Source organism: Schistocerca piceifrons, chromosome 5, assembly GCF_021461385.2.
Source record: "Schistocerca piceifrons isolate TAMUIC-IGC-003096 chromosome 5, iqSchPice1.1, whole genome shotgun sequence".
Taxonomy (NCBI): domain Eukaryota; kingdom Metazoa; phylum Arthropoda; class Insecta; order Orthoptera; family Acrididae; genus Schistocerca; species Schistocerca piceifrons.
Genome location: NC_060142.1, coordinates 473548076 through 473575797, shown reverse-complemented (window position 1 = coordinate 473575797; position 27722 = coordinate 473548076). Strand labels below are relative to the sequence as shown.

The 27722-nt window shown below is 45.2% G+C and overlaps 1 protein-coding gene across 1 annotated transcript in view; it reads left to right on the top strand.

Annotated features, from left to right (window-relative positions):
• LOC124799085 overlaps nucleotides 1–27722 on the top strand; it is a gene marked incomplete at its 5' end in the record, with an annotated part of 109040 nt that overhangs the window by 1987 nt on the left and 79331 nt on the right. Inside the window, one exon of the mRNA XM_047262623.1 lies at nucleotides 8440–8652. Coding sequence (XP_047118579.1) covers nucleotides 8440–8652 — 213 coding nt within the window. The remainder of the gene's footprint in view (nucleotides 1–8439; nucleotides 8653–27722) is intronic.

Below are 27722 nucleotides of genomic sequence, written 5' to 3'. Positions count from 1 at the left end.
TATTGAGAAGTGTCACTTGCTCGTCGCTTGACGCACTGCTACCGAAGTGGGTTAACAAAATCGATCTTATCGCGACTGTTACCTTAAAGCTATTCAAAGGAGGAGGAGGAGATTAGTGTTTAACGTCCCGTCGACAACGAGGTCATTAGAGACGGAGCGCAAGCTCGGGTGAGGGAAGGATGGGGAAGGAAATCGGCCGTGCCCTTTCAAAGGAACCATCCCGGCATTTGCCTGAAGCGATTTAGGGAAATCACGGAAAACCTAAATCAGTATGGCCGGAGACGGGATTGAACCATCGTCCTCCCGAATTAAAGCTATTCAAAGAAACGTCTGGTATTGTTAGCTACTTTCATGACTGTAGTTGCGCGCACTCCTCTACAGTGGAATATTTTTATTTATTTATTTATTATTTTTTTCTTTGCGTCTGATACATGAGATAAATTCATTTGCAGGTGTTAAGGAACTACCCATTTTGATAGTTAAGTGCCACAATGCTTGTAAAACATTGTATATTTTAGCTTGTGTTTTTGAATTGCCTGGCAGCGGCCTTGCCGCAGTGGTAACACCGGCCGGTTCCTGTCAGATCACCGAAGTTAAGCGCTGTCGGGCTGGGCTAGCACTTGGATGGGTTACCATCCGGTCTGCTGAGCGCTGTTGGCAAGCGGGATGCACTCAGCCCTTGTGAGGCAAACTGAGGAGCTACTTGATTCACTAGTAGCGGCTCCGGTCTCGGAAACTGACATACGGCCGAGAGAGCGGTGTGCTGACCACATGCCCCTCCAGATCCGCATCCAGTGACGCCTGTGGGCTGAGGATGACACGGCGGCCGGTCGGTACCGTTGAGCCTTCATGGCCTGCTTGGGAGGGGTTTTTTGAATTGCCTAGGTTACGTAATTTCGTATTCAAATAACATTTAGCGTAATGGCGCTTAGTCGGGCGTAGTGGCCTGTCGCCTGACTTTTTTGTATATTTACCTTAGTTCAAGACAACCCCATTCGTGGTCAAACACAAACGGCGCAACGTGCAGGTTTGTTTAGCATCTGCGTTTATGTTCAAGCATGTATCCCTCCAGATGTTTCTATATTTTTATCCAATCGTTGTATATCTGTGAAACATAATGACAATAAATTTCTACAGTATATTCACGTCTGTTGCTCTAGTTCCAGTTCATGTGAGCGTAACTGTTCAACACTATTTCACCGACAGTCACATTCGTTTCTGATTGACTTCCGACTATTGCTCTATCTTATTCACGATATGAGGATCCGAAGATTATCACACTAAATTCTAATGCTTAAGCCGTCCTCTTCCGGGACGTGAAAACGCACGTGGCGGAGGAGCTGGTGACGTTACAGCTTGGAATACCACGTTCCAGTATAGTATGAAGCGTGTAAAAGAGAACCTGGCGTGTCAGATTTTTTACTCTTGGAGAGGGATATGGCCAGTGAGATGCGACATCATCTTACTTCGCAAGCAGAATATATTGTTTGGCGCTAAACATCGTATTTGGTGCTTTTTTTCTCATAGAGTGCGTGGTATGAAAATAAGCTGCTTCAAAGCATCAGCAAATGGAGGATCTCTATGTTTTAGCTACGATTTGTTATAATAAAACTACAGAAACTTCATCTCGACAGGTAAAGGCTTCCTGTAGTTGGTGATTTTAGTGCTATAGCTAGTGTGCTACGAAAGTATACCATTTCAGTGCTACGGCACATTGCCGATCTATCAAAAGCGCTTCTTTTTGGTTCAAATGGCTCTGAGCACTATGGGACTTAATATCTGTGGTCATCAGTCCCCTAGAACTTAGAACTATTTAAACCTAACTAACCTAAGGACATCACACACATCCATGCCCGAGGCAGGATTCGAACCTGCGACCGTAGCAGTCGCGCGGTTCCGGACTGAGCGCCTGAACCGCTAGACCACCGCGGCCGCCCTTCTTTTTGGTACAGCTTGTCTATTAAATATCAAATAATGACATTTGTAGATACTCTTTAGGCAGTGTATGCCGTACATAGCGGCCCGATTGTTATGTCGAATTTGTAGGGAAGGTAATAGTGTCGTGAGCTTTTGACACATGAAGAGAAAAGTAATAGGTTCGCGTATACCTCCTTCCAAACTTTTTTTAGCTTTTGTTTTCTAAATGATTCTGGGTCTTTCTTATTTATTCAACTGGATTATTACCTCACGAGGACTACTCGGAAAGTAAGTTCGGACCGGTAGTGAAATGGAAACCACTATGAAAATGTGATGAAGCTTTGCAAGATGTGTTGGGCAGTGTTTTTAGTATGTGCGTCATCCCGTCACGTCGCTCTTTCCAGTCCTGAGTGCACAGTGAGCATATAAGGAAGCCTAGGAAATGGCGTCTCCCGCCAAGTATGAGGGTCTGGTGATAGATTTCGCCTAATTTTATGCAGCCCACATAACAAGACTGTCACGCGGTTGCGTCTTCATGACAATTTTCGGCCGCACTCTGCAGTTGCAATGGAGATGCTCCTGCAGCGTTTTCGATGAGAAGTGTTTCACCACCCACAATACAACCCATAACTGGCTGCCCCTGAGTTTCATCTCTGCTCACATTAAACGCTGCCTATGAAGACACCATTTTGGCAGAGACACAAACTGTAGACTAGCGTAGAGAATTGGCGAAAAGAACAGGCGACTACCTTCTATGACGAGGGAATTGGAAAGTTGGTACAACGCTACTACAAATGTCTAAGTGTGAGCGGCGACTGTGTAGAGAAGTAGTTGGAATGTGTAGTTAACTGTTGCAAATAAAACATTTTTGATTTTCACAATGGTTTCCATTTCGCGACCGATGGGAACTTACTTTCCGACTAGCACTCGTACATAATGAATTTGCTGCAATTCTTGTTGCAAAAGCCATTGACTGAAATATTTCCCCAGTGGTCAGAAATCTTAACGTGACTGTCAGTCTATGTCTGAAAGTAAACACGACTTACATGCTGGAAGTTTTTATGTTATGAAACTTTCTCTAAATGTATATACTTATTAGTGGGCTAATGAACTGGCTCATGTTTGTATCTTGCCGGTAAATATCTTTTCAATGGTCGTTAGCACCTTCGAAAAAAATATCCGCTTCTATTCGAATGAAATTACGAAACGAGTCTCGGTCATGAACTCTGTCATAAAGTGCGTTATTTCAGAATGTTGGTAGTCAATGCAACATCGAGAATATGGATATCGTGCATGCGCGAACTGACATTAGACTCTGTACGTTAACTAAATATTCGTGTTTTAGGAAGTCGAGTGAAGCGTAAGAATTGGCGAATCAGGAGACTCTATAATGATTTTTTTACTTGTCAAGGAAAGAGCCTATCATAAAAAGAACAGCCAATAATAGAACTATATGCTTCTCATGCATGAAGTAAGTGTTTATATTCTCTTGCTTTCAACGGAGTAAGCTGCAATTATATTAGGAAGTACTTCTTCATGAATTAATTGTAGCTTATATCACTGAACCAATGAGATTATGTGTCTTGGTAATTTGATCGACGGTAGACCGCCTACAAAAAGTCCAAAACAGAGCGCTAATACGAGCTTTCCTCGACCTCATGCGCTTCCCCACAGCATGAAGTTGCAGACATCGAAAGGTTAACAACGTGTTTCCGTACCTTGGCAGGAGCCTTCTATGCCACGTCGCGGAACTCGCAGAACGAACTGATTAACACCCTTTGACAATATGACCAAGACAGAGATAAACATAAAAGACCAAAATCGCTACTCCTGCAGTCCAAGATGCCGCTGTGGTCGAGCGGTTCTAGACGATTCAGTCCAGAACTGCGCTGCTGCTACGGCCGCAGGTTCGAATCCTGCCCCGGACATGGATGTGTGTGATGTCCTTAGGTTAGTTAAGTTTAAGTAGTTCTAAGTCTAGGGGACTGATGACCTCAGATGTTAAGTCCCATAGTGCTTAAAGCCATTTGAAATGTCCAAGAGGGACAGCAACCTTTACAACCACAACCTCTTGACCCGTCCTCGCAACTACAGGCGTTCTAACCTACATCTACCACTTAAGTGTTTGTTAGAGGATTCATAGGGCAGCTTTCTGACTTTTTCTCGACTGCTCCATTCTCGAATAGGGCAACATGAATACCCAAAACTTCCCGTGCGAGCTATTATTTCTGTTATTTTATACCAAAGAAAACATGCTCAATGATAACTTTCACTGTCAAAGAGAAGGCTATAATTGTTTTTAGCTTAAGGAAGCAGGGAGAAAACGTTTATACATATGCAGTGTGCAAAGCCGGTCTCCCTTCGTAAAATCCGAACATGAATAAATGGAAGAAAGATTTACACGAAGTCCGAAATATGCGCCAAAACGAAACTCCAAAAGAATGGAACAAAAATTATTCGAAAGATTTAGAACTGCTTTCGAGACTCAATCCTTGTGACTGGGCCCTCCGAAATGCAAGTAAAATTAACATAACTGATTTCCATGTTTCTTCGACGTAATTGAACAAATGCAGGAAGTTATACGGAAAAGGAAACCGCAAAATTACAAATTTACCTCAAGCGAAAGTATAGATGGAATGAATTTAATTGGTAATACTATAGAGAAATTCGTATCTTACGTGAGAACGAAGATTCTCGTTATCCTCTAAAATGCTGTATATAAAGCCAGTCAGTCAAGTTTTGTGCATCATTTCGAGCGAAAAAAAGACAGAGTCGTTTGTGCAATCGATGAATGCTGTGATAAATTTGTATACAACACTGCCAGTAATAAGTATCAGTGAACTGTTGTTCCCATAGCTTTAAATATGTCTTCAGGAACATCAAGGCAAATTAGGATCAAAGATTAAAAACAGAAAAACGTTTTCTTGCAAAAATCCTATAATCGATGTAGCAAAATCTGGAAAAATGGGAGAGAACCATTTTCAGTGTTGCATCGCAGAAAATAATTCATTGCTTTCGTTGGACTCGTCGGCTGAACATAACGACATCCCTGTCTTCAGGAGGACGACGAGAGGACTGTTAACATAATTCGGACTCCACCCGCAACTAAGTGTGATTCAGCCTCTCCATAAAAAAAAATCAACAGTATATAGTATGTTTCTAAAAATTTTCGGGCAATATAATTTTCGTTAGCTCTTTGTCATGTCAGGTTTATCGGCGGAACAGTATTGCTAAACTTCAGTCATTTCTGCATTGTCAGTTTGCATCACCCCATTTTACGAATTTCATCACGTATGCCTGGTGTGCAGCACAATATGCAGAGCAATGGCCACTACCATTTCTTACTGCATTCCAGTTCTGTCTAAATAAAACTAGTAATAACTGCGAAAAGCACGAATGCATTAAATTTTCTTTTATTAGGTACGCCTAATGTAAGGAAACTGTTTGTTTTAGACATCCAGTACACAAACTGCCTAGTTGCTTCTGTCTCGGGTCTGATGATTTTGATGACGTTTCGCCAGCACAAGTGGCTGGCATTGTCAAAGCTTCACCCTCCATTGCCGGTGGTGGACGCCAGTAAAATCATAACGTCGGCCGAAGAATCCGAGACAGAAGCAAATAGGCAGCTTGTCAACAAGTGGCCACGAAAGCCTTAACAATTTTGTATCCAGTACCCCTTCGCATTTTTGTGGCGACTGTAGGGAATAAACAAGAAATTGTTTAACCGTTAGCAAAATATACGTTATTCAAAAATGATCGTAAGAACTGCGCTGCAGGATTTGTTATAAAATATTGCGTGTCAACAAATTAAAGTTCCGATTGATGGCAGTCGTATAACATCATAAACCGCCTTGATTTTCTTTCCTCTGTTAGTCACTTGGGTTTGAGTTACGTCTGCAGCACTTTGTCGATATGAAATGCAAGTTATTCCAAAAATTAATGATCTCAGACATTTTTGCTATGGAAAATTCTTAAAATTCGTGTTTTTGCGCTTAGGACTTGACATAACGTTGCGCTACGTCCTCTTGTCGCGGCCGCATCTGCTTATTCGTCGGTTCAGCGTTAGACAGGAAGGTCTGTACAAACCGATTATACGCGGCTCTTCGTGTTGCAAAACGAGTAACCGCAGCAGTTTTTAAAAAATACTTGCAGTGCGCCTTAGCAGCTAAAATTTTGTCAGTACACGTCGTTCATTGTAGTCTTCCGCTGCGTTCGTCTGCTTAGCGGTGTTCGGTCAGAGAGCTGGCTGGTCTCTGTAATAAAAAACTGAGTCAAAGGATCAACAACGAACTTCAACGGATGTCATGTGACGTCCACTACGACCAAATAAAACGAACAAAAAGAAAAAGCGGTAACGTGTTTGCCTATCATGCAGTGGGCCCGGTTTCGACTGCCGTTAGAGATTTTCTCCTCTCGTGGACTGACTGTTCTGTTGTTGCCATCGTCACCTACACCCAAGTCGCCCAATGTGGCGTCACTTGAGAGGGCGCCCGAACTTCCCCGGATGGCGTTTCCCGGCCAACAATGTCATACGGTCGTTTTTTCTTTTTTCTCCCTGCGTAAAAATTTCAGGATAGGTTTCGACATGTCAGGCTGAATTATTCCCTTGAAAGATGACTTCTCAGATTGTCTCCGAAATGGTCTGTGTAGATTAAAATCAGCAGAGGGCCTATAGCATTTGCTTGGGGAGCCCCACATACGACATCGGTTTCTCTTCACGACTTTCTGTCAGTTCTTATTCTTCTTCTTCTTCTTCTTCTTCTTCTTCTTGCGTTGCGGCCTCTGTAGGACCACGGGTAGCCCCTTCGTGGACTGCATTTTCCTCTTCTTATCCCAGAACTTCTTCATTCTTTCTCTTCTTCTCTCCCGCTCTTCTTCCGAGATCTTCAGTTTCCGTTTCTCCTGTCGGCTCCACTGTTGACACTCTAATCTTTTCCTGTATTCTTCTCTATCGTTGATCTCCGGCATATTTGTCAGTATATATCTGTTCCTCCAATTTTCCTTTACTTCGACCTTGGTCCCCAATTCCAACCAGTCCTTCCGAAGCTCAACAGCGGCTGGTTCCGGCGGAGGTTCGAGTCCTCCCTCTGGCATGGGTGTGTGTGTTTGTCCTTAGGACAATTTAGGTTAAGTAGTGTGTAAGATTAGGGACTGATGACCTTAGCAGTTAAGTCCCATAAGATTTCACATACATTTTTTGTCCTCCCTGTTGTTCCCCACACTCTCTTCGTCATTCTGTCCATACTCATCCTAACTGCAAGTCCAGCAAACCTTGCCCTTTTGAGTCTGATTTCCCCGGATATTGTTCTCATGTTCCGGTACAATTCTTCCCTAGGTCTTCGCATCCACATCTCTCCACCTCTTTTGGGACCTAGTATTTTTATTAGTATTTTTCTCTATTCTTTCTCTAGTTGTTCTGCCCCATTTCTTCCTAGTGTCATCGTCTCAGCAGTAGACTATAATACTGCATTACTCACTGTTGCCTTGTAGTGGCTTATCTTTGCCTCTGTGGATATATTCTTTTTATTGTATATCTCTCTCGTCATGCAGGAGGCTGGCCTCATCTTCTTTATCCTCTCTGTTATTCCCTCCTTGCTCCTGTTCCTTCCTGTTATAAATTCTCCCAGGTATTTAAATTTGTCCACCATATGTACAGTGCCTTCCAGTGTTTCCCAGCCTGCGGTGGTATTTAATGTCTTTGTCTTGTTATAGGCGATCCTCAGTCCCACCTTTCTGGCTACCTTACTTAAGTTGATGAGTTGTGTCTTTGCGTCTTCTTCCATCTCACTCACTATTGATATATCGTCTGCAAAGGCTAGGCAGTCCACTTGAGCCCTGTTGTCCTTTTTGTCCCCCACATGGGTCTTTGGTATTCCCATTTCCTCGTTTATTGCTCTCCACTGCCTGATCACTTCGTCCAGTGCTATATTGAACAACAATGGTGACAATCCATCTCCCTGTTTACCACCAGTCTTGATCTCAAATTCATCTGACAGTGCTCCTCTAAATCTCACCCTTGCTTTTGCGTCTGTCAGAATTTCTTTTATGAGTTCTTGTGTAGTTCCATCAAGTCCTCTGTTCTTCAGGATCATAACAAGAGTCTGTCTGTCGATGGAGTCATATGCCTTTGTGAAGTCCACGAAGGCTATTACTGTCTTTTTGTTTTTTATGGCCCTATGTTCTATCAGTCGCTTCAGGATAAATATCTGTTCTATACAACCTCTTCCCTTCTTGAATCCCGCTTGGTAGTCGCCAACTGTACTTTCTACCTGTTCTTCTACTCTCTTGACTTTCCGTCAGTTACTACGAACTGACACCTTTTCGACACGAAGTCACGAATCCAGTCGCACAACTTAGCCAATACTCCATGGGTACACAATTTGATTGGAAGCCGCATCTGAGCAACGGTGTCAAAGACCTTCTGGAAATCTGGTATCAACTTGAGATCTCCTGTTGATATAAGCAGTAAGAACGCCAGCGAAACGCGTCACCGCTCTACTGCTTCTGTCCGGGTGTCCGCAGGAGACGCTGGTGCGGAACGTGGACTCTGCGTACCCGGTGATGCACGAGAAGGTGCTGTACCTGCTGGTGAGCTTTCTGGAGTTCAAGCGGCAGCACGGCTCGGCGCCAGAGCGCTCGCTGTACGCCGACATGTCGGTGCTCGGCCTGGTCGACCGCCTGCTGCAGCGCCGCGCAGCCGCCTTCTACGGCGACAGGGACGTCTACCTGCTGCAGGTACGTAACGCTTCCGCACCGCGCTCAATTCATTACGAAAAGCCACTTGTCATATGGCCAATTGTCACAGTTCTTAGGATCTTCAATTTATCACTGATTACCAAACCTTAAAGGAAGGCCTAATATTCTACACTGAAGAGCCAAAGAAACTGGTACCCTATCAAGGTAACCCTTTAATCAGGCACTTCATTTACTTAATATATAAATTTAAAGTTTTTTTTGGAAGCTAGGTTGTGTATTGTTTTGGGTATTTTGAATTAATTTGTCCGATTTGGTTATATTTTTTGTTTAATATATATATATATATATATATATATATATATATATATATATATATATATATATATATATATTACATTTAATTAAATTTAAGTACCTCTAAGTTTATTTTGTTATTATTAAGTGATTATTTTAATACATTTATTTACTGAGGATTATAGCTACTGATGTTTTAGCTTAAAATAAGTTATTGTATTATAAAATACATAATAATATGTAAATTAATATTAAATGTTATTATAATTGGATATAATAAATAAGATTAATAATGTTAAATATAAAATATTATATTAATATAAATAATTATATTAATTATAATAATATAATTAGTAAATTATCTATAATTAAATTATTCAATTAATTAATATTTAAGTTAACTTAATATAAAGTTAATTTTATGTTAATAACATATCGTGTAGGACCCCCGCGAGCACGCAGGAATGCCGCAACACGACGTGTCATGGACTCGACTAATGTCTGAAGTAGTGCTGGAGGGAGCTGACACCATGAATCCTGCAGGAATGTCCATAAATCCATAAGAGTACGAGGGGTGGAGTTCTATTCTGAATAGCACGTTACAAGGCATTCCAGATCTGCTCAATAATGTTCATGTCTGGGGAGTTTGGTGGTCAGCGGAAGTGCCACTCTGTAGCAGTTCTGGACGTGTGGGATATCGCATTCTCCTGCTCGAATTGCTCAAGTCCGTTGGAATGCACAATGGACGTGAATGGATGCAGGTGATCAGACAGGGTGCCTACGTACGTGTCACCTGTCAGAGTCGTATCTAGACGTATCAGGGGTCCAATATCACTCCAACTGCAAACTCCCCACGCCGTTACAGAGCCTCTACCAGCTTGAACAGTCCCCTGCTGACATGCAGGGTCCATGGATTCATGAGGTTGTTTCCATATCCGTACACGTCCATTAGCTCGATATAATCTGTAACGAGACTCGTCCGACCAGGCAAATTGTTTCGAGTTATCAACAGTCCAATGTGGGTGTTGAAGGCCCCAGGTGAGGCGTGAAGCTTTGTGTCGTGCATTCAGCAAGGATATACGAGTGGGCCTTCGGCTCCGAAAGCCCATATCGATAATGTTTCGTTGAATGGTTCGCACGCTGACACTTGTTGACGGCCCAGCACTGGCCTGCAGCAGTTTGCGGAAAGGTTGAACTTCTGTCACGTTGAACGATTCTCTTCAGTCGTCGTTGGTCCCGTTCTTGAACGATCTTTTTCCGACCGCAGTGATGTCGGAGATGTGATGTTTTACCGGATTCCTCATATTCAAGGTTCGTTCGTGGAATGGTCGTACGGGAAAATCCCCACTTGATCGCTACCTCGGAGATGCTGGTCCCATCGCTCGTGCGCCGGATATAACACTACGTTCAAACTCACTTAAATCTTGTTAACCTGCCATTGTAGCAGCAGTAACCGATCTAACAACTGCGCCAAACACTTTTTGTCTTATATAGCGGTTGCCGACCGCAGCGCCGTATTCTGCGAATTTACATATCTCTGTATTTGAATACGCATTCCTATACCAGTTTCTTTGGCGCTTCAGTGTATGTTAAAAGGGCAAAAATACCGCGTAAGGCATAAAGGACGGACGTTTTAAAAAAAATAAAAAAGTAGTATATCGTTACTTGTGCTTCAAAAAAATTTTATTTGCCGGATCATACTCAAATTTTGTTGCCATTTTACAAAATTAATGATCGAGTACGACATCTCCCAGATGAGGACCGTTTTCAGCGATGCACTTCTCAAGCCATTCCCGGAGGTTGGCTTCCACTCTCTCCAACATTGTTCTGTAAATTTTAACGACTTCCAAACGAATTGCTTCCTTCATTTCTTCGAGTGTACGTGGTTTATGCTCGCATACACGTTGCCTGATGTCACTAAACCGGGAAATGACGTGACCACAAAAAACAGTCCTAATAGCTTCCACTGACATTCTTGCTGTGTGATCTATGGCCCCGTCCAGCTGTAACCAAACTCGCCAGATGGGAATACGTTTTCGTCTTAGTTCAGGTAGGCAGAACTCAGTGACCATCCGCCTATAACGTTCCGAGGTTACAGTTACTGTGTTCCCGTCATCGTCTTGGAAAAAGTGTGGAGCAGTAGCATCTGTACCGGCTACAGCACACCAAACAGTCACCTTGGCACTATGTAACAGTCTCTCATTAATTAGTTCTGGACTTTCACTGGCCGAGTAACGACAGTTCTGCTGATTTACTATGCCGTTCAAATGAAAAAGAGCTTCATTACTCTTAAACAAAATAATGTGGTCATTTTGTTCAAGAATGGCCTCCATTTAACGAGAAAAGTTTTGCCGCTGTACATAATCTCTTAGAGTTCAACTGTTGCACCATGGCCATTTTGTAGGGATGAAATCCTAGATCAGTATGCAAAATCCGTCTTACTGAACGATTACTGAGGCGCAGTTCATCAGATTGTCTCCTAGCAGGTCGATCAGGACTACAGAGTATGGCTTGCCCAACTCTTTCAACATTTTGTGCAGTGCGTACTGAGCGAGGAGTCCCTGGCGTTTTTTGTTCATGACTGTTCTGTTCCTTGTAAACGAAATGATTCAGAGGAATGAGAGAATTCATTTTAGCATAAGTTCACTAAATCACTTCGTTTATGATTCCAATAACCCTGGCTATATTATGGGATTACCATTCATCAATGTTCTGGTCAAACATATCTTTAATGTTGACCTATGCTAGCATATTAAACTACCTGGAAAAGTATGCTATATTTCCGGTAAAGTGCCCATAAAAAATCTAAAGATGGAGGACCTCCACAAAATCATTCAGTTTGCGGAAGATAGTTGCACTGACTTTTATATGAACATTCTGATGGACGATTTGGTGAAAGACCTACCGAATTAGATGACTTTCATTTTTAATTTGCTTTCCAACCATAATAAAAAGTGGGGTCATGTACAAGCATTAAAAAGCCAGTAAAGAAGCTATTTTTTAATTTATGCGCTTGTTATTTTCTCAAAATGTATTAAAAGTTTTTGAAATGTAATGACATTTTCATTCCGCTCAGTATAAGAGATTTCATATCAACCATTCTTACTAAGAGTGACGGTACTGTGTTCCGCAATGGAAAATTCGGAGAAAACTCCTCAAATTTAGTAATAAATAAGTTTTTTCTTCATACCCGAAAACTCATTCTGATGGAAATCTAGCCTTTTAACAAATGGTTCAAATGGCTCTGAGCACTATGGGACTCAACTGCTGAGGTCATAAGTCCCCTAGAACTTAGAACTACTTCAAACTAACTAACCTAAGGACAACACACACATCCATGCCCGAGGCAGGATTCGAACCTGCGACCGTAGCGGTCGCGCGGTTCCAGACTGACTGTAGCGCCAGAACCGCTCGGCCACCAGCGACTGGCTGCCTTTTAACAAATGACTATTCATTTGTTCCAGATAAAGCGCGATTCCTCATAAAAACCCATTCAAGAAATGAATTACACTGCCGGAAAAAATGCAACACGCTCAAATACTGTGTTCGGTTGCGCCAGGGTATAATATATGCACACTGAGAGGTTGTAGTGTCAGTGATTCGTTTATCACTTTCATCGGCCAACAGAGAGCGTTCTGGAGACCTGTCTATATAAACTCTGTTTTGCCTCTGCAGGTAGTAACTGGGCTGAGTTTAGAGGTGAAAAGCGTGTGCAACATTCATTCTAGGGCACAATGATGCCCTGCTGACGAGTACATACTCCTGTTGAACAACTTCAGCCATTTGAACGGGGTCGTATTGTGGACCTGTGAGAAGCTGAAAGGACGAAATGGCGGGTTACTGCACAGGTGGGGCACAATGTAGCGGTGGGGTACCTGTTCTTTGTGGAACATTCTCTGTCTCGTAGACCGGGTTCTGGACGTGTAGCACAGACGCACATCAAGATCAATGTATTGCAACAAACAACCGAAGTCATCCAGCGAAGAAATCCAGGCACATGCTGCACTTGCTGCGCCATCAGTGAGCATTGGGAACCGTCTGCTTGCAGCAGGATTAAGATGAGGTGTGCCTCTGACCAGGCAACCACCGACGCCACTACACCGCTAAGTATGGTTACTCTGGTGTCGTGAAAGAGTTTACTTGTCTTCAGTGATGAGAATGTATGTGAGTGAAGGACGTATCCGTGTATTGCAGAGACCTGGCGAGCTGACTATTCTAGAGAGCATTCGCCCGTGACACACAGGTACCATCCCAGACTTCAGGCTGTGGGGGAGCCTTGAGTCTCAGCGCCGGCCGGTGTGGCCGAGCGGTTCTAGGGGCTTCAGTCTGAAACCGCGCTGCCGCTACGGTCGTAGATTCGAATCCTGCCTCGGGCGTGGATGTGTGTGATGTCCTTAGGTTAGTTAGGTTTAAGTAGTTCTAAGTTCTAGGCAACTGATTACCTCAGATGTTAAGTCCCATAGTGCTCAGAGCCATTTGAACCATTTGAGTCTCAGCTCACGGTCACATTTGGTGTTTCTGCAGGTTAAAGTAACCAGTGGCCGCTACATTGCACAGGCTATTACGTCCTGTTACTGTCATATCTTCGGCAGGAAGGAGATGTACTTTTTCAACAGGACAGTGTACGTCCACATACAATTGCTGCGATCTAACGTGCTCTTCAGGGGTTCAACAACTGTCCTGGCCAGCGAGATCACTAGATCTCTCGCCAGTTGAACGTGTATGGGGCATGGTGAAGCGAAAACCTACTCGTTCTCCAGTGTCTGCAAGAACTGTTGCCGAATAGCTAATGAAGGCGCGAGGTGCTTGGAACAGGATGTCATTTGTCAGCTTCACGATCGTTTGCATGCAAGAAAACAAACCTGCGTTGACCGCCAGAGAGAGGGGGGATGGGGGAGGGGGAAGGTGTACGCTGAATATTCATGCGATTTTTTAGGAACACTATACTGTAACATGTAGATTTCATCTGACATGAATTTACCGTCATGTACTCCTACAATGATAAACTGCGTATCGCATCACTTGTCAATAAAACGGCCTTTACCTTGAGGGTGTTGCATTTTTTTTCCAGCTGTGTGTACCCAACTCTTTAGTGGAAGGGACTCAGCGAGGTGGCGCAGTGGTCAGCACGCTGGGCACGCATTCGGGAAGGCGACGATTCAAGTTCCCCTCTGGATACCCAGAGTTAGTTTTTCCTTCATTTCCCTTTTTCTTTTATCGTTCATCAGTCGTATGCGGGTCATTCTGCAAATCGATACTGTCTTCTGACGTTGCTACTTTGTTACAGGCAACCGTATCATCTGTGAACAGTCTTAAAGAACATCCGACGCCTTCCACTAGATCATTTATGTGTACACTGTAAACAGTAACGATCCTATTACACTTTCTTAGGATACTCCGGAAATTAGCTTTACATCTGTCGATTAAGAGCGACGTGCTGAGTTGTACCTGTAAGGAAGTCTTCAACCCAGTACCAAATCTAGTCCGACACTCGATAAACTCGTATTTCTTTCAGCAAACGGTAGAGCGTGACGGTGTCAAATGCTTTGATGAAGACAAGGAAAACGGCATCAACCGGTGCGCCGTTACCAAGCCAGCCGGTGCAGTGGTTAGCGTACTGGACTCGCATTCGGGAGGTCGACGGTTCAAACCCGCGTCCTGCCATCCTGATTTGATTTTCCGTGATTTCCCCAAAACGCTTCGGGCAAATGCCGGGATGGTTCCTTTGAAAGGGCACGGCCGCTTCCTTCCCCATCCTTCCCGAATCCGATGAGACCGATGACTCACTGTTTGGTCCCAAGCTGAGCGCCATTGTTTACAGCGCTATGGATCTCATGGAGGAACACAGTGATCTGAGTTTCGCAAGATCATTGTTCTCGAATCCACGTTGATTTTTATAGAGGAGATTTCCGTTGTCCAAAGACATCGTAATTCCTGAGCATAAAACATGTTTCATAAGTCTACAACAGATCGATGCCAACGGTTATAGATCGACAGCTGTGTGCATCTATTCTGCGGCCCATCTTGAAAATGGGAATGACCTATCCTTTTTCCAGTGGCTTAGGTACCCTTCGTTGCGGCAATGATCTACGATAAACTGCTGCTAGAAGGGCAGTAAATTTCTTCGTGTAATCTTTGTAGAATCTTATACATACAAGATGCTATCCAAATTTTTCGGGACTGGTGCTGCCATCTGTTGTAAGCCTTAATTTTGGACTAATGGTCACCATCACCCTCGAAGTAGTTCCCCATCCGTACATACACACCAATCCCAGCGCTTCTGCCACTGGTCAAACGTTTTCTGAACTCCTGTTCTTTGAGAGTGTTTATCACCACCAGCGATGCTTCTTGAATCCACTCTAGAGTGTCGAACCGACGGCGTTTTAACTTGAGTTTCAGTTTTGGGAATAGCGCGAAGTCGCAATGTGCCAAATCTGGCGAATACGGTGGGTGCGGTACAACCGCCATGTTGTTTTTGCCAAAAACGTCCTGGTGCGCAAGGACGTGTGACAGGGTGCGTTGTCGTGTTGCAGCAGCCTGTTCCCTTGACGTCAAAGTTTGGGCCACCGTCGCCGCACGTTTTCATGGTGCCGTCGCAAAACGTCACAGTAGTACGCCGAATTCACTGTTTGATTGGGTGGGACGAATTCTTTGTGCACAATTCCCTTGGTATCGAAGAAAATGATGATCATGCCCTTCACTTGCCTCTTCACCTGTGTCGCTTTTTGGGTCTTGGAGAGCCACTCAAACCAAACACACGCGTACGGCTCATGCTCTGTCCCCCCAAACAACTTGTTGAATCATTGCAAGGGCCTCCGTAGCACTTTTCCCGAGATTCGCACAGAGTTTGATAAACACGCGCTGTTCTGTTCGCGGATCCATCGTAAAATCGCCACACACCAAACACAGAGTATTACGGAAATCACTATGGACACGCAACATGTCCTCCCAGATGAATGCCACTCCGCACACTGACTCATCAGATATGCAGCTCTCACCACCTAGCGTAACAAAGATCTACTACTCCTACTTTCCAGATGGCAGCACCAGTCCCGAAAATTTTGGATTCCACCTCGTATTTCATCTGGTCCTGAAAGATGCCTTTCCACTACTAAACAATTGTTGTTGCTTTTCTATTCCGCGATCGGTTAAGTCTTCTGTGGGTTGTAGATGAAGTTTTCATCGAGAGCCTATCTCCGAAATACGATATTATTCCGAATTACAATGCAAAGTTCCTGCGGACATACATGCGTGGCCAAAGGAACAGGCACTGCGGCGACTACACCTGGCTATCCTGTGACCAGGGGCCAGTGGAATGCACCTTGCATGTTTCCAGGCGAATAAACCATGTCTGATCAGTCATCTGTAGACTGTGTGTCTGGAGACAACTGTTCCAGTGGCTGCAGTACGGTCCCGAGTAAGACTACCTGCAATACTCCGTGGCCGTCTGCGAGCACTGGTGGTGGGATATCGGTCTTCTTATGGTGTTGTTCACTGTGGACGTCCCGTACTGTAGCATCTGGACAAGTTTCCTGGCTGCTGGAATCGTTGCCATAATCTGGAGATCACACTTTGTGGCACATGGAGGGCCCTTCCTACGACCTTCTGTGTTTGACCAGCCTCCAGTCGCCCTTGTATTCTAATCCTCATAATGTCATCAATATGTGTTCCTCGAGCCATTTTCAACACACAGTAATCATTTTCACGTCTGTAGACGTCTACTCACTTATTCGCTGCACCGTACTCTGACATGCTCCAACACACCTCTGCGTATGTGGACTGCTGCCAGCGCCACCTTGCAACGACCACAGGTCATATGCACCGCATGGTCATACCGCTAGGTGATATAAACCCGCAAACCGCCCACCAGAGCGTTGTTTCACCATGTGTCAGCATTATCCTTAATTTATGAGCACGAGTGTATTCATTTAGCCACAGACACCAGGCAAGCGACTTTCAAGTAAAATGTCTCCCCAGTACGGGGATCTACATAATGGGTGTACGAGTACAGGCTGTAGACACATGCTTGACGACATATGGAAGTTTGGGTCTGGTCGTGAGTCGTGCACGGATAACCGAGTGATAAGGCGACATCTCGCGATGAGCGGGAAACCAGGGGTCGAGTTCCGATCCGGCACAAATTCTCACTGTTGTCATTCCATTATACTGCTGATGGTAGTCCATATTCGCAACTGCGAATACATCATGCATCTCCAAATGTACCGTTTGGATATGAAATAAGTTTGTATATCGGATCACTTTCAAATCTACAGCTTTACGGTACGTTACATATTGGCAGAACTGTACAGCGCGTCTATCGAGGACGCTTTCCATATCGCCTCAGTTCATCACATATCGTTGTCGTCCGACTCCAACAACGGCTGCGAGAGACTGGCACGTTCGCAACAGGGATTGTTGACAGTGGTGCCCCACGGACGCGCACCGGTGTTTGTGGACAGTGCGCATGGAAGGACGCATACATACTTCGCGCAACGAAAAGCATGGTCGCCGCATGGAACAGCTTCTGCAGAGAACTCAGGCCTTACCAAAACTTTATCTACTAACAAGGGAAACTCCCCATCGCACCCCCCCCCCCCCCCAATCCCCTCCTGAGCTTTAATTGTAAGAAGGCCCAGTTGACAGCCCGTCAAAAATTGAACATGAATCATACTTGGAAACAGAAAGAAGGTGTACTGAACTGCGAAAAAAAGCAAAATAGAAACAGTGAACAGTCGAAGAAGTACAATAGGTGCAAAATATAGCAGTAAGGAGAAACCGCGGCGTCGTGGTAATGGTATTGGACTGTAAAGCGGGCGATCCGTGTTTTTTAAAAATCTTTTCCGCTGTTCGCTGTATTCAAATTTGTGTCAGTGTCATGGTGTAACGTCAGTTTGCAATAGTAAAAATGTAAATGTCGTGTGGCTAGGGCCTCCCGTCGAGTAGACCGTTCGCCGGGTGCAAGTCTTTCGATTTGACGCCACTTCGGCAACTTGCGCGTCGATGGGGGTGAAATGATGATAATTAGGGCAACACAACAGCCAGTCCCTGTGCGGAGAAAATCTCCGACCCAGCCGGGAATCGTATCCGTGCCCTTAGGATTGACATTCAGTGGCGCTGACCACTCAGCTACCGGGGGCGGGCGTGTGCAACACTGAAATACGTGTTCAACAGTGAGGTGTAAGGAAGGAACCTATAAGGAAAGTTGATTCTGCACAACTACTCTATTAAGTAAGGAAAGGAAGTAGTTTTCAAATGGGAACCGCAAACGTTTGATGACAAGGTGACAACTCAACCGAATCTTCCACCGGAAAACACTTAAAGTGTGTCATACACGGCATTAGTGACAGTACGTGTGTCATATGATCGGAATCTCTTACTGATACGCCTAACTTGTACGCCTGGTGAATCAGTGAGATATGCCTACTTTCCCGATTTAGGTGTTCGTATGAATGTGAATGTGATCACTCCCAAGGAAACGATCAAAACATAATAGTTTGTCACATAAGCTGCAACAAACTAACGCAACAGTTTCACAATCTCACAGTTTCCCCTGTGCTCTGTCAAAACATAAGTTTTTAACGTTTCTGAAGTTGCGTTCCGGTTTGGACGTTTTCACTCTTTAATTCCTATGTTGCAACATAGTTTACACCCGTTTATTTGTTGTTCTCATTCCTATGAGACGTCTATGTCATATCTTGCCTTCTCTCACTATTCATCACATTTACTTGCGACGCTAATGTTTTCTTACCAATCTGTAGTAAGACAACAACCAAGACTACACAAAGAGAACAAACGTGTCAATGGCCGTACGGATACTTCATAATTTTGTGAAATAATAAAATGAAAATAAATGGTACAGAAGGGTTTTGAATTTACACTCATGCTCATAAATTAAAGATAACTGCAGAATGTGGTGCCACACAACGTGGCACTACACAAAACTGGCGCTAAAAGCATAGGCACATAGGGAACACACACGACACAGACATGAAAGTCCACGGTATTTGTGATAACCGTCCCGAAACACTTGGGCTACAAAACGCCACTGTTTCCTGCGCATATACTACGACATCAATATGTGATATGATCACCATGCATACGTACACAGGCCGCTCAACGGGTTGGCATACTCTGGATCAGGTGGTCGAGCAGCTGCTGGGGTATAGCCTCCCATTCTTGCACCAGTGCCTGTCGGAGCTCCCGAAGTCTTCTAGGGGCGTGAAGAAGTGCAGCGATACGTCGACCGAGAGCATCCCAGACGTGCTAGATGGTGTTTAGGTCTGGAGAACAGGCAGGCCACTCCATTCGCCTGATATCATCTGTTTCAAGGTACTCCTCCATGATGGCAACTCGGTGGGGCCGTGTGTTATCATCCGTCAGGAAGAAGGTGGGACCCACTGCACCCCTGAAAAGGCGTAAATATTGGTGCAAAATGACGTCCCGATACACTTGACCTGTTACAGTTCCTCTGTGAAAGACATGCAGGGGTGTATATGCACCAATCATAATACCAACCCACACCATCAAACCACAACCTCCATACAGGTCCCTTTCAAGGACATTGAGGAGTTGGTATCTGGTTCCTGGTTTAACGCCAGATGAAAATCCGGCGAGAATCACTGTTCAGACTATACCTGGACTTGTCCGTGAACATAACCTGAGACCACTGTTCCAATGACCATGTACTGTGTTGTTGACACCAGGCTTTACGGAGTCTCCTGTGACCAGGAGTCAGTGGAATGTACCTTGCAGGTCTCTGGGCAGGTAAACCATGTATGTTCAGCTGTCTGTAGACAGTGTGTCTGGAGACAACTGTTCCAGTGGTTGTGGTAAGGTCCCGAGCAACGCTGCCTGCAGTAGTCCGTGGCCGCCTGCGGGCCCTGATGGTGAGATATCGGTCTTCTTGTGGTGTTGGTCCCGTACTGTAGCGCCTGGACACGTTTCCTGTCTGCTGGAATCGTTGCCATAATCTTGAGATCACACTTTGTGGCACACAGAGGACCCGTGCTACGACCTGCTGTGTTTGGCCAGCCTCCAGTCGCCCTAGTATTCTACCCCTCATAACGTCATCAGTATGTGTTCTCTGAGCGATTTTCAACACACAGTCACCATTAGCGCGCCTGAAAACGTCTGCACACTTACTCGCTGCACCGTACTCTGACATGCACCAACACATTTCTGCTTATGTGGACTGCTGCCAGCGTCTCTGTGCGACGACCGCATGACATATGCACTACATTGTCATACCCCGAGGTGATTTAAACCCGCAAACCACCCACCAAAGCGTTGTTTCCCCATGAATCATCATTATCCTAAATTTATGAGCATGAGTGTAGGTCGTCCGTGGAGCAGTGCAACACCGTGACCACGACGCCGAAGTTATACCATTGCGCTCAAACTTGAACTTGTTAACGTTGGATCAAATGGTTCAAATGGCTCTGAGCACTATGGGACTTAACTACTGTGGTCATCAGTCCCCTAGAACTTAGAACTACTTAAACCTAACTAACCTAAGGGCATCACACACATCCATGCCCGAGGCAGGATTCGAACCTGCGACCGTAGCGGTCGCACGGTTCCAGACTGAAGCGCCTAGAACCGCTCGGCCACATCGGCCGGCTCTCACCACTAAATCTGAGGAGGGTGCGATGGGGAGTTTCCCTTCTAACTACTCTCTCGAACCGCTAAAAGCCTGTAATAGGGATTGTGAAGCGTCCACTATATCGTTGTTAGACCGTTTTCATGGTGATTTGGAAGAGAACAAATAACGACGGATAGCGCGCAAATAATGAGAAGGAACGAAGGAAAATAAAGATTTAGCGTCGCGTTGACGACGAGGTCTTTAGGGGCACAGTATAAGCTTCGATAAGGGATGGAAAGAGAAGAATATGCTGTGTCATTCATAAAGAAACTAATCGGATATTTGGATAGACAGACGGGAACTGAATCCACAATTCTCTTTAACATGAGCCCAACGACTTAACCAAAGTGTCACCTCGCTCAATCGAACGCTATCACCATAAGAGAAATGAGCACGGATTTTGAGGTATCCATTTAACCAGTTTCAACAAAATCTTCATATATATTCCTTGAAAACAGCTTTCATTACATACTGAAGAGTTACACGCCAATGTTACAGCTTCCATTGGAGCCCGTCAGCGTACGAAAAATTCAGAGGTGAGAGGAGTCAATAAAGGACATTCCACATTGCCAGTACTAATCTCAGCAGTCCAAGAGAAATATTTCTGATTGATGAGCTGGGAAAAGGAAGAAATAATATCTGTTAATGAAACGTGCCTTATGCTAGTATGCACCGAGGAGGCGCGTGGGCGATCGGAAGACCAACAGTTGTTCAAGAAGGTTATATGAAAGCAAAGGAAGCTTCAATCAACAATTTAAGTGAAGCCAAAGTTTATTTGACAAACTTAAGCTAAACGAAGCCAAAATGAACGTCAGCAGAACAATACCAATCAATTTTAAAAGTAAAAATTTGCCACGCGATCAGAATAAAACTACTAAGGAGTGTGGTCTTCAGCAAAACGTTCAGTCATGTCAGTCGTAACATGGTCCAATGTTGGAATAAAAACAGTTCTTTTCCAATATGTCATAGCACAACTGCCAGACAGAATAACGTATCGAGATCACTAGCATGATCGCGACGTTTCTCATAGGTATGTGTTAGCTATCTACGTGCCAGACAGAAACGTATAAAATACGATGACGAGGACGCGCGTACTGCATAGGAAAGTACAGCTACTCGATAGCTCGATTCAGTCGAAACGAACGAATAGAGTGCGGGCTAACTGGCGGGGGCGGCGTGGGTGGCAATGTGGGCGGCCCTCACGCCCCCCCCCCCTCCCCCACCCCCATATGTATCTGCCACTGCTGTGGCCAGTGTGTGAGTCTCGGTCGGGCACACAGTTTTAATCTGCCAGGAAGTTTCATATCAGCGCACACTCCGCTGCAGAGTGAAAATCTCATTCTGGAATTACGCTGTTATCCCTAAGGTAACTTAATCTTATGATCATAAATTATGGATCAAAACAACAAACATAAATCAATGATATAATAATGAAGAGTTTATTTATTCTTCATGTCACGCCAACAAAACATCATCATTAAATATAGAAAGACAAACATAAAACTATATAAAAGTAAAATGTTAAGCTCTATAGGGTCTTCTCGTCCTAAAGAAGAATTTAAGCCTTTTGACTCAAAAGTTAAATTCAAAAATTTATTAAGAGACGGTTGATTTCTCGTCAAGCCATTCATTCCAGCCACTAATTCGCTTTAAGTGAATTTGCTACAGCTTGTTTAATAGAAGCGACAAAACCTTATGGTTATGCATCAAGTTTTATAAAGTTGACTTAGGACATGGCTTGTTTTAGGTAAACATTTAAATAACATTTTATGTTCTGAAGAAGACGTTATTACTACAGTTGAAACCTAGGTAAACGATAAAGTTAATCTGCAACTGTAGGCTGTATATTCTTATATAGACCGTTACTTCTTTCAATCCTCGCACAACGCCAAAACTGAGATAAGTGGCAGCGGGATAGATACTCAACTAAAATCGCTGTGCAGTGTAAAGGAACGTTGACTGGAGCAGATACCTGTGGGGTTCTGCAGGGGTTGTGTGGAAGAGCGTGCTCCCCTGCTAGTAGCAGTCCATCGTACGCCACGGGAGCAACGAAGGGTAACATACGTCTGGAAAAAACTTCAGGTCATTCCCGTTTTCATGAAAGGCCTTTACACAGACGCGATTGCCCTATGTTCCTTTCTTCGCCGAGTCCACAGAGAACCTTCACATTCCTTACCTTATCAGTCCACCTAATTTTCAACACTTTTCTGTGGCACCACATCTCAAACGCGTCTATTCTCTTCTGCTTCGATTTTCTCACAGTCCATGGTTTGCCACCATAATATTCCGTGCTTCAAAATTACATTCTCAGAAATTTCTTCCTCAAATGAAGGTCTATGTTTAATACTAAAAGACTTCTTTTGACCAGGAACGCCCTCATTGCCTGTGCTAGCCTGCTTTTTATGTCGCCCTTGCTTCGTCCATCGTGGGTTATTTTGCTGCCTATGTAGCAGAATTCCTTGACTTCGTCTAGCCAGCTTCGTGATCCTCAATTCTTTTGTTAAGTTTCTTGCTGTTCTCATTTCTGTTGCTTCTCGCTACTTTCATCTTTCTCCGGTTTACTCTCAATCCGAATTCTGTACTCATTAGATTGTTCATTCCATTTAACAGATCCTGTAATTCTTCCTCATCTGCCCTGAGGATAGCAATGTCATCAGCAAATCTTATCATTGATATTCTTCCACCCTGAATTTTAATCCCATCTTGAACCCTTCTTTTATTTCCGTCAATGCTTCTTCGATGTATGGTATGTGAAGCACGTCAGTTGCAGAACTTTGGAAATACGAGTCTAGCAAACCATTCATCGCAATATTGGTGACTGGGAGCGCCATAGGCTAGGCAGACATTCGGATATAAAATTGATGTATGCCTTCCTTGCCGGCGGGGAGAAGTCTCCGGCGGGATCGATGCATTCGACTCGGCGTGTGCCTCGAGGAAAATGTGGACGAAGCGCGGAGAGAAAACTTCCAAGAATTTTGTGCGCTGCTACCATATTCTAGCGATGCAGGCGCAGGCAGTTATATATGTGAAGTTGTTCCGTTCAGTACATGTATAAAAATGATGCGCACGTATTGGAGGTTTCAGAAAATTCTTAGAACGATTGGGAATTGTAGAATCCAAGCGATATGGCATACATATCAGACGGAACGGCGTTCAACTATTCGTCTAGCAAACCAGATTTAGATTCACCGTGATTTTCCTGAATTGTTTAAAAGAAAAACTGGTTGGTTTCTTACAATAGGGTACGATCAATTTCCGTCCCACTTTTTATCCTACCCTGGAATGTGTTCCACCTCTGAAGCTCTCGGCATTAAACGACAACATTCCTACCTTTTTCTTAATTTTGCTATTCCGTAGATGTTGTTATAGGCTCAACGTATGTCATACAACACATGCAATCGTATTATAATGGTCTGAGTTGGTCATAACATTGTGGCAGACACTTAATGCAACGTCCGGATTTTTTAAAAGCAATATTGTGTCGCACCTTTGAATAGCGGACCGTTATAGTGTTAAATTCTCCTTACGCCGCTGACTACTATAAGGAAGTGTTTTCAAAACTGCATTCATCTTGGAAACACTCGTAGTTTAGTTATCCTGTCATAAAGCTGGAAACTTCGCCGAGACAAAAGCAGTAGTTTAATCTATGCAGTTACAAATATAGAAATACCCCCTAAGAAGTGGTGGCATACAGTTGGTCTTCATCAGGTTGTTTGATGATGTCTTCAGTTGAATCCCAAACCTCTCAGCAACCTGTCATGAGAAGAGAGGGAGAGAGAGAGGGGGGGGGAGAGAGGGGGGGGGGGAGAGAGAGAGAGAGAGAGAGAGGAAAAGAGAGAGACTGAGGGAGGGGGGGGGGGGGGGGAGGAGTGCGTGCACGCTTGTGTGTGTGTGTGTGTGTTAGCTGTTGACAGTCCGCTTGGACTCATTACCGTAAGAGATGACTCAGTGATTTAGTCACTGGAACTGGTGGAATTCCAGTTCCCGCCTGGCTGTTTGCCTGAGACCCTTGAGGTGGATATCAGGATCAGTCCTCCGGTTAGGTAACAGTTGTTTCTTCCTACACCCGTCTCGGACAGATTTATATTTCAGTCTGTAATCACGTTTGCGGGATCTCGGCAAATTATACAGTTGGAAGAGGGCTCTAAAAGCGATATTATCGGATAAGAAGCTGTCGAATGAACATATACACTACTGGCCATTAAGATTGCTACACCAAGAAGAAATGCAGATGATAAACGGGTATTCATTGGGCAAATACACTCCTGGAAATTGAAATAAGAACACCGTGAATTCATTGTCCCAGGAAGGGGAAACTTTATTGACACATTCCTGGGGTCAGATACATCACATGATCACACTGACAGAACCACAGGCACATAGACACAGGCAACAGAGCATGCACAATGTCGGCACTAGTACAGTGTATATCCACCTTTCGCAGCAATGCAGACTGCTATTCTCCCATGAAGACGATCGTAGAGATGCTGGATGTAGTCCTGTGGAACGGCTTGCCATGCCATTTCCACCTGGCGCCTCAGTTGGACCAGCGTTCGTGCTGGACGTGCAGACCGCGTGAGACGACGCTTCATCCAGTCCCAAACAGGCTCAATGGGGGACAGATCCGGAGATCTTGCTGGCCAGGGTAGTTGACTTACACCTTCTAGAGCACGTTCGGTGGCACGGGATACATGCGGACGTGCATTGTCCTGTTGGAACAGCAAGTTCCCTTGCCGGTCTAGGAATGGTAGAACGATGGGTTCGATGACGGTTTGGATGTACCGTGCACTGTTCAGTGTCCCCTCGACGATCACCAGTGGTGTACGGCCAGTGTAGGAGATCGCTCCCCACACCATGATGCCGGGTGTTGGCCCTGTGTGCCTCGGTCGTATGCAGTCCTGATTGTGGCGCTCACCTGCACGGCGCCAAACACGCATACGACCATCATTGGCACCAAGGCAGAAGCGACTCTCATCGCTGAAGACGACACGTCTCCATTCGTCCCTCCATTCACGCCTGTCGCGACACCACTGGAGGCGGGCTGCACGATGTTGGGGCGTGAGCGGAAGACGGCCTAACGGTGTGCGGGACCGTAGCCCAGCTTCATGGAGACGGTTGCGAATGGTCCTCGCCGATACCCCAGGAGCAACAGTGTCCCTAATTTGCTGGGAAGTGGCGGTGCGGTCCCCTACGGCACTGCGTAGGATCCTACGGTCTTGGCGTGCACCCGGCCTCCCGCATGCCCACTATACGCCCTCGCTCAAAGTCCGTCAACTGCACATACGGTTCACGTCCACGCTGTCGCGGCATGCTACCAGTGTTAAAGACTGCGATGGAGCTCCGTATGCCACGGCAAACTGGCTGACACTGACGGCGGCGGTGCACAAATGCTGCGCAGCTAGCGCCATTCGACGGCCAACACCGCGGTTCCTGGTGTGTCCGCTGTGCCGTGCGTGTGATCATTGCTTGTACAGCCCTCTCGCAGTGTCCGGAGCAAGTATGGTGGGTCTGACACACCGGTGTCAATGTGTTCTTTTTTCCATTTCCAGGAGTGTATATTATACTAGAACTGAAATGTGATTACATTTTCACGCAGTTTGGGTGCATAGATCCTGAGAAATCAGTACCCAGAACAACCACCTCTGGAAGTAATAACAGCCTTGATACGCCTGGGCATTGAGTCAAACAGAGCTTGGATGGCGTGTACAGTTACAGCTGCCTATGCAGCTTCAACACGATACCCCAGTTCATCAATGGTAGTGACTGGCGTATTGTGACGAGCCAGTTGCTTGGCCACCATTGACCAGACGTTTTCAATTGGTGAGAGATCTGGAGAATGTGCTGGTCAGGGCAGCAGTCGAACATTTTCTGTATCCAGAAAGGCCCGTACAGGACCTGCAACATGCGGTCGTGCATTATCCTGCTGAAATGTAGGGTTTCGCAGGGATCGAATGAAGGGTAGAGCCACGGGTCGTAACACATCTGAAATGTAACGTCCACTGTTCAAAGTGCCGTCAATGCGAACAAGAGGTGACCGAGACGTGTAACCAATGGCACCCCATATCATCACGCCGGGTGATACGCCATTATGGCGATGACGAATACACGCTTACAATGTGCGTTCACCGCGATGTCGCCAAACACGGGTGCGACCATCATGATGCTGTAAACAGAACCTGTATTCGTCCGAAAAAATGACGTTTTGCCGTTCGTGCACTCAGGTATGTCGTAGAGTACACCATTGCAAGCGCTCCTGTCTGTGATGCAGCGTCAAGGGTAACCGCAGCCACGGTCTCCGAGCTGTTATAGTCCATGCTGCTGCAAACGCTGTCGAACTGTTCGTGCAGATGGTTGTTGTCTTGCAAACGTCCCCATCTGTTGACTCAGGGATCGAGACGTGGCTGCACAATCCGTTACAGGCATGCGGATAAGATGCCTGTCATCTCGACTGCTAGTGATACGAGGCCGTTGGGATCCAGCGCGGCGTTCCGTATTACCCTCCTTAACCCACCGGTTCCATATTCTGCTGGATCTCGACCAACGCGAGCAGCAATGTCGCGATACGATAAACCGCAATCGCGATAGGCTACAATCCGACTTTATCGAAGTCGGAAACGTGATGGTAGCCGGCCGAAGTGGCCGTGCGGTTAAAGGCGCTGCAGTCTGGAACCGCAAGACCGCTACGGTCGCAGGTTCGAATCCTGCCTCGGGCATGGATGTTTGTGATGTCCTTAGGTTAGTTAGGTTTAACTAGTTCTAAGTTCTAGGGGACTAATGACCTCAGCAGTTGAGTCCCATAGTGCTCAGAGCCAACGTGATGGTACGGATTCCTCTTCCTTACACGAGGCATCACAACAACGTTTCACCAGGCAAAGCCAATCGACTGCTCTTTGTGTATGAAAAATTGGTTGGAAACTTTCCTCGTGCCAGCACGTTGTAGGTGCCGCCACCAGCGCCAACCTCGTCTGAATGCTCTGAAAAGCTAATCATTTGCATATGACAGCATCTTCTTCCTATCGGTTAAATTTCGCGTCTGTAGCACGTCATCATCGTGGTGTAGCAATTTTAATGGCCAGTAGTGTACATGTACAACTTGCAGACGTACATCTTTATTTCCGTAATAACCATCATAAATTGTTTCATAGCCAGACACACTGTGCACAGTGTTTGTCCG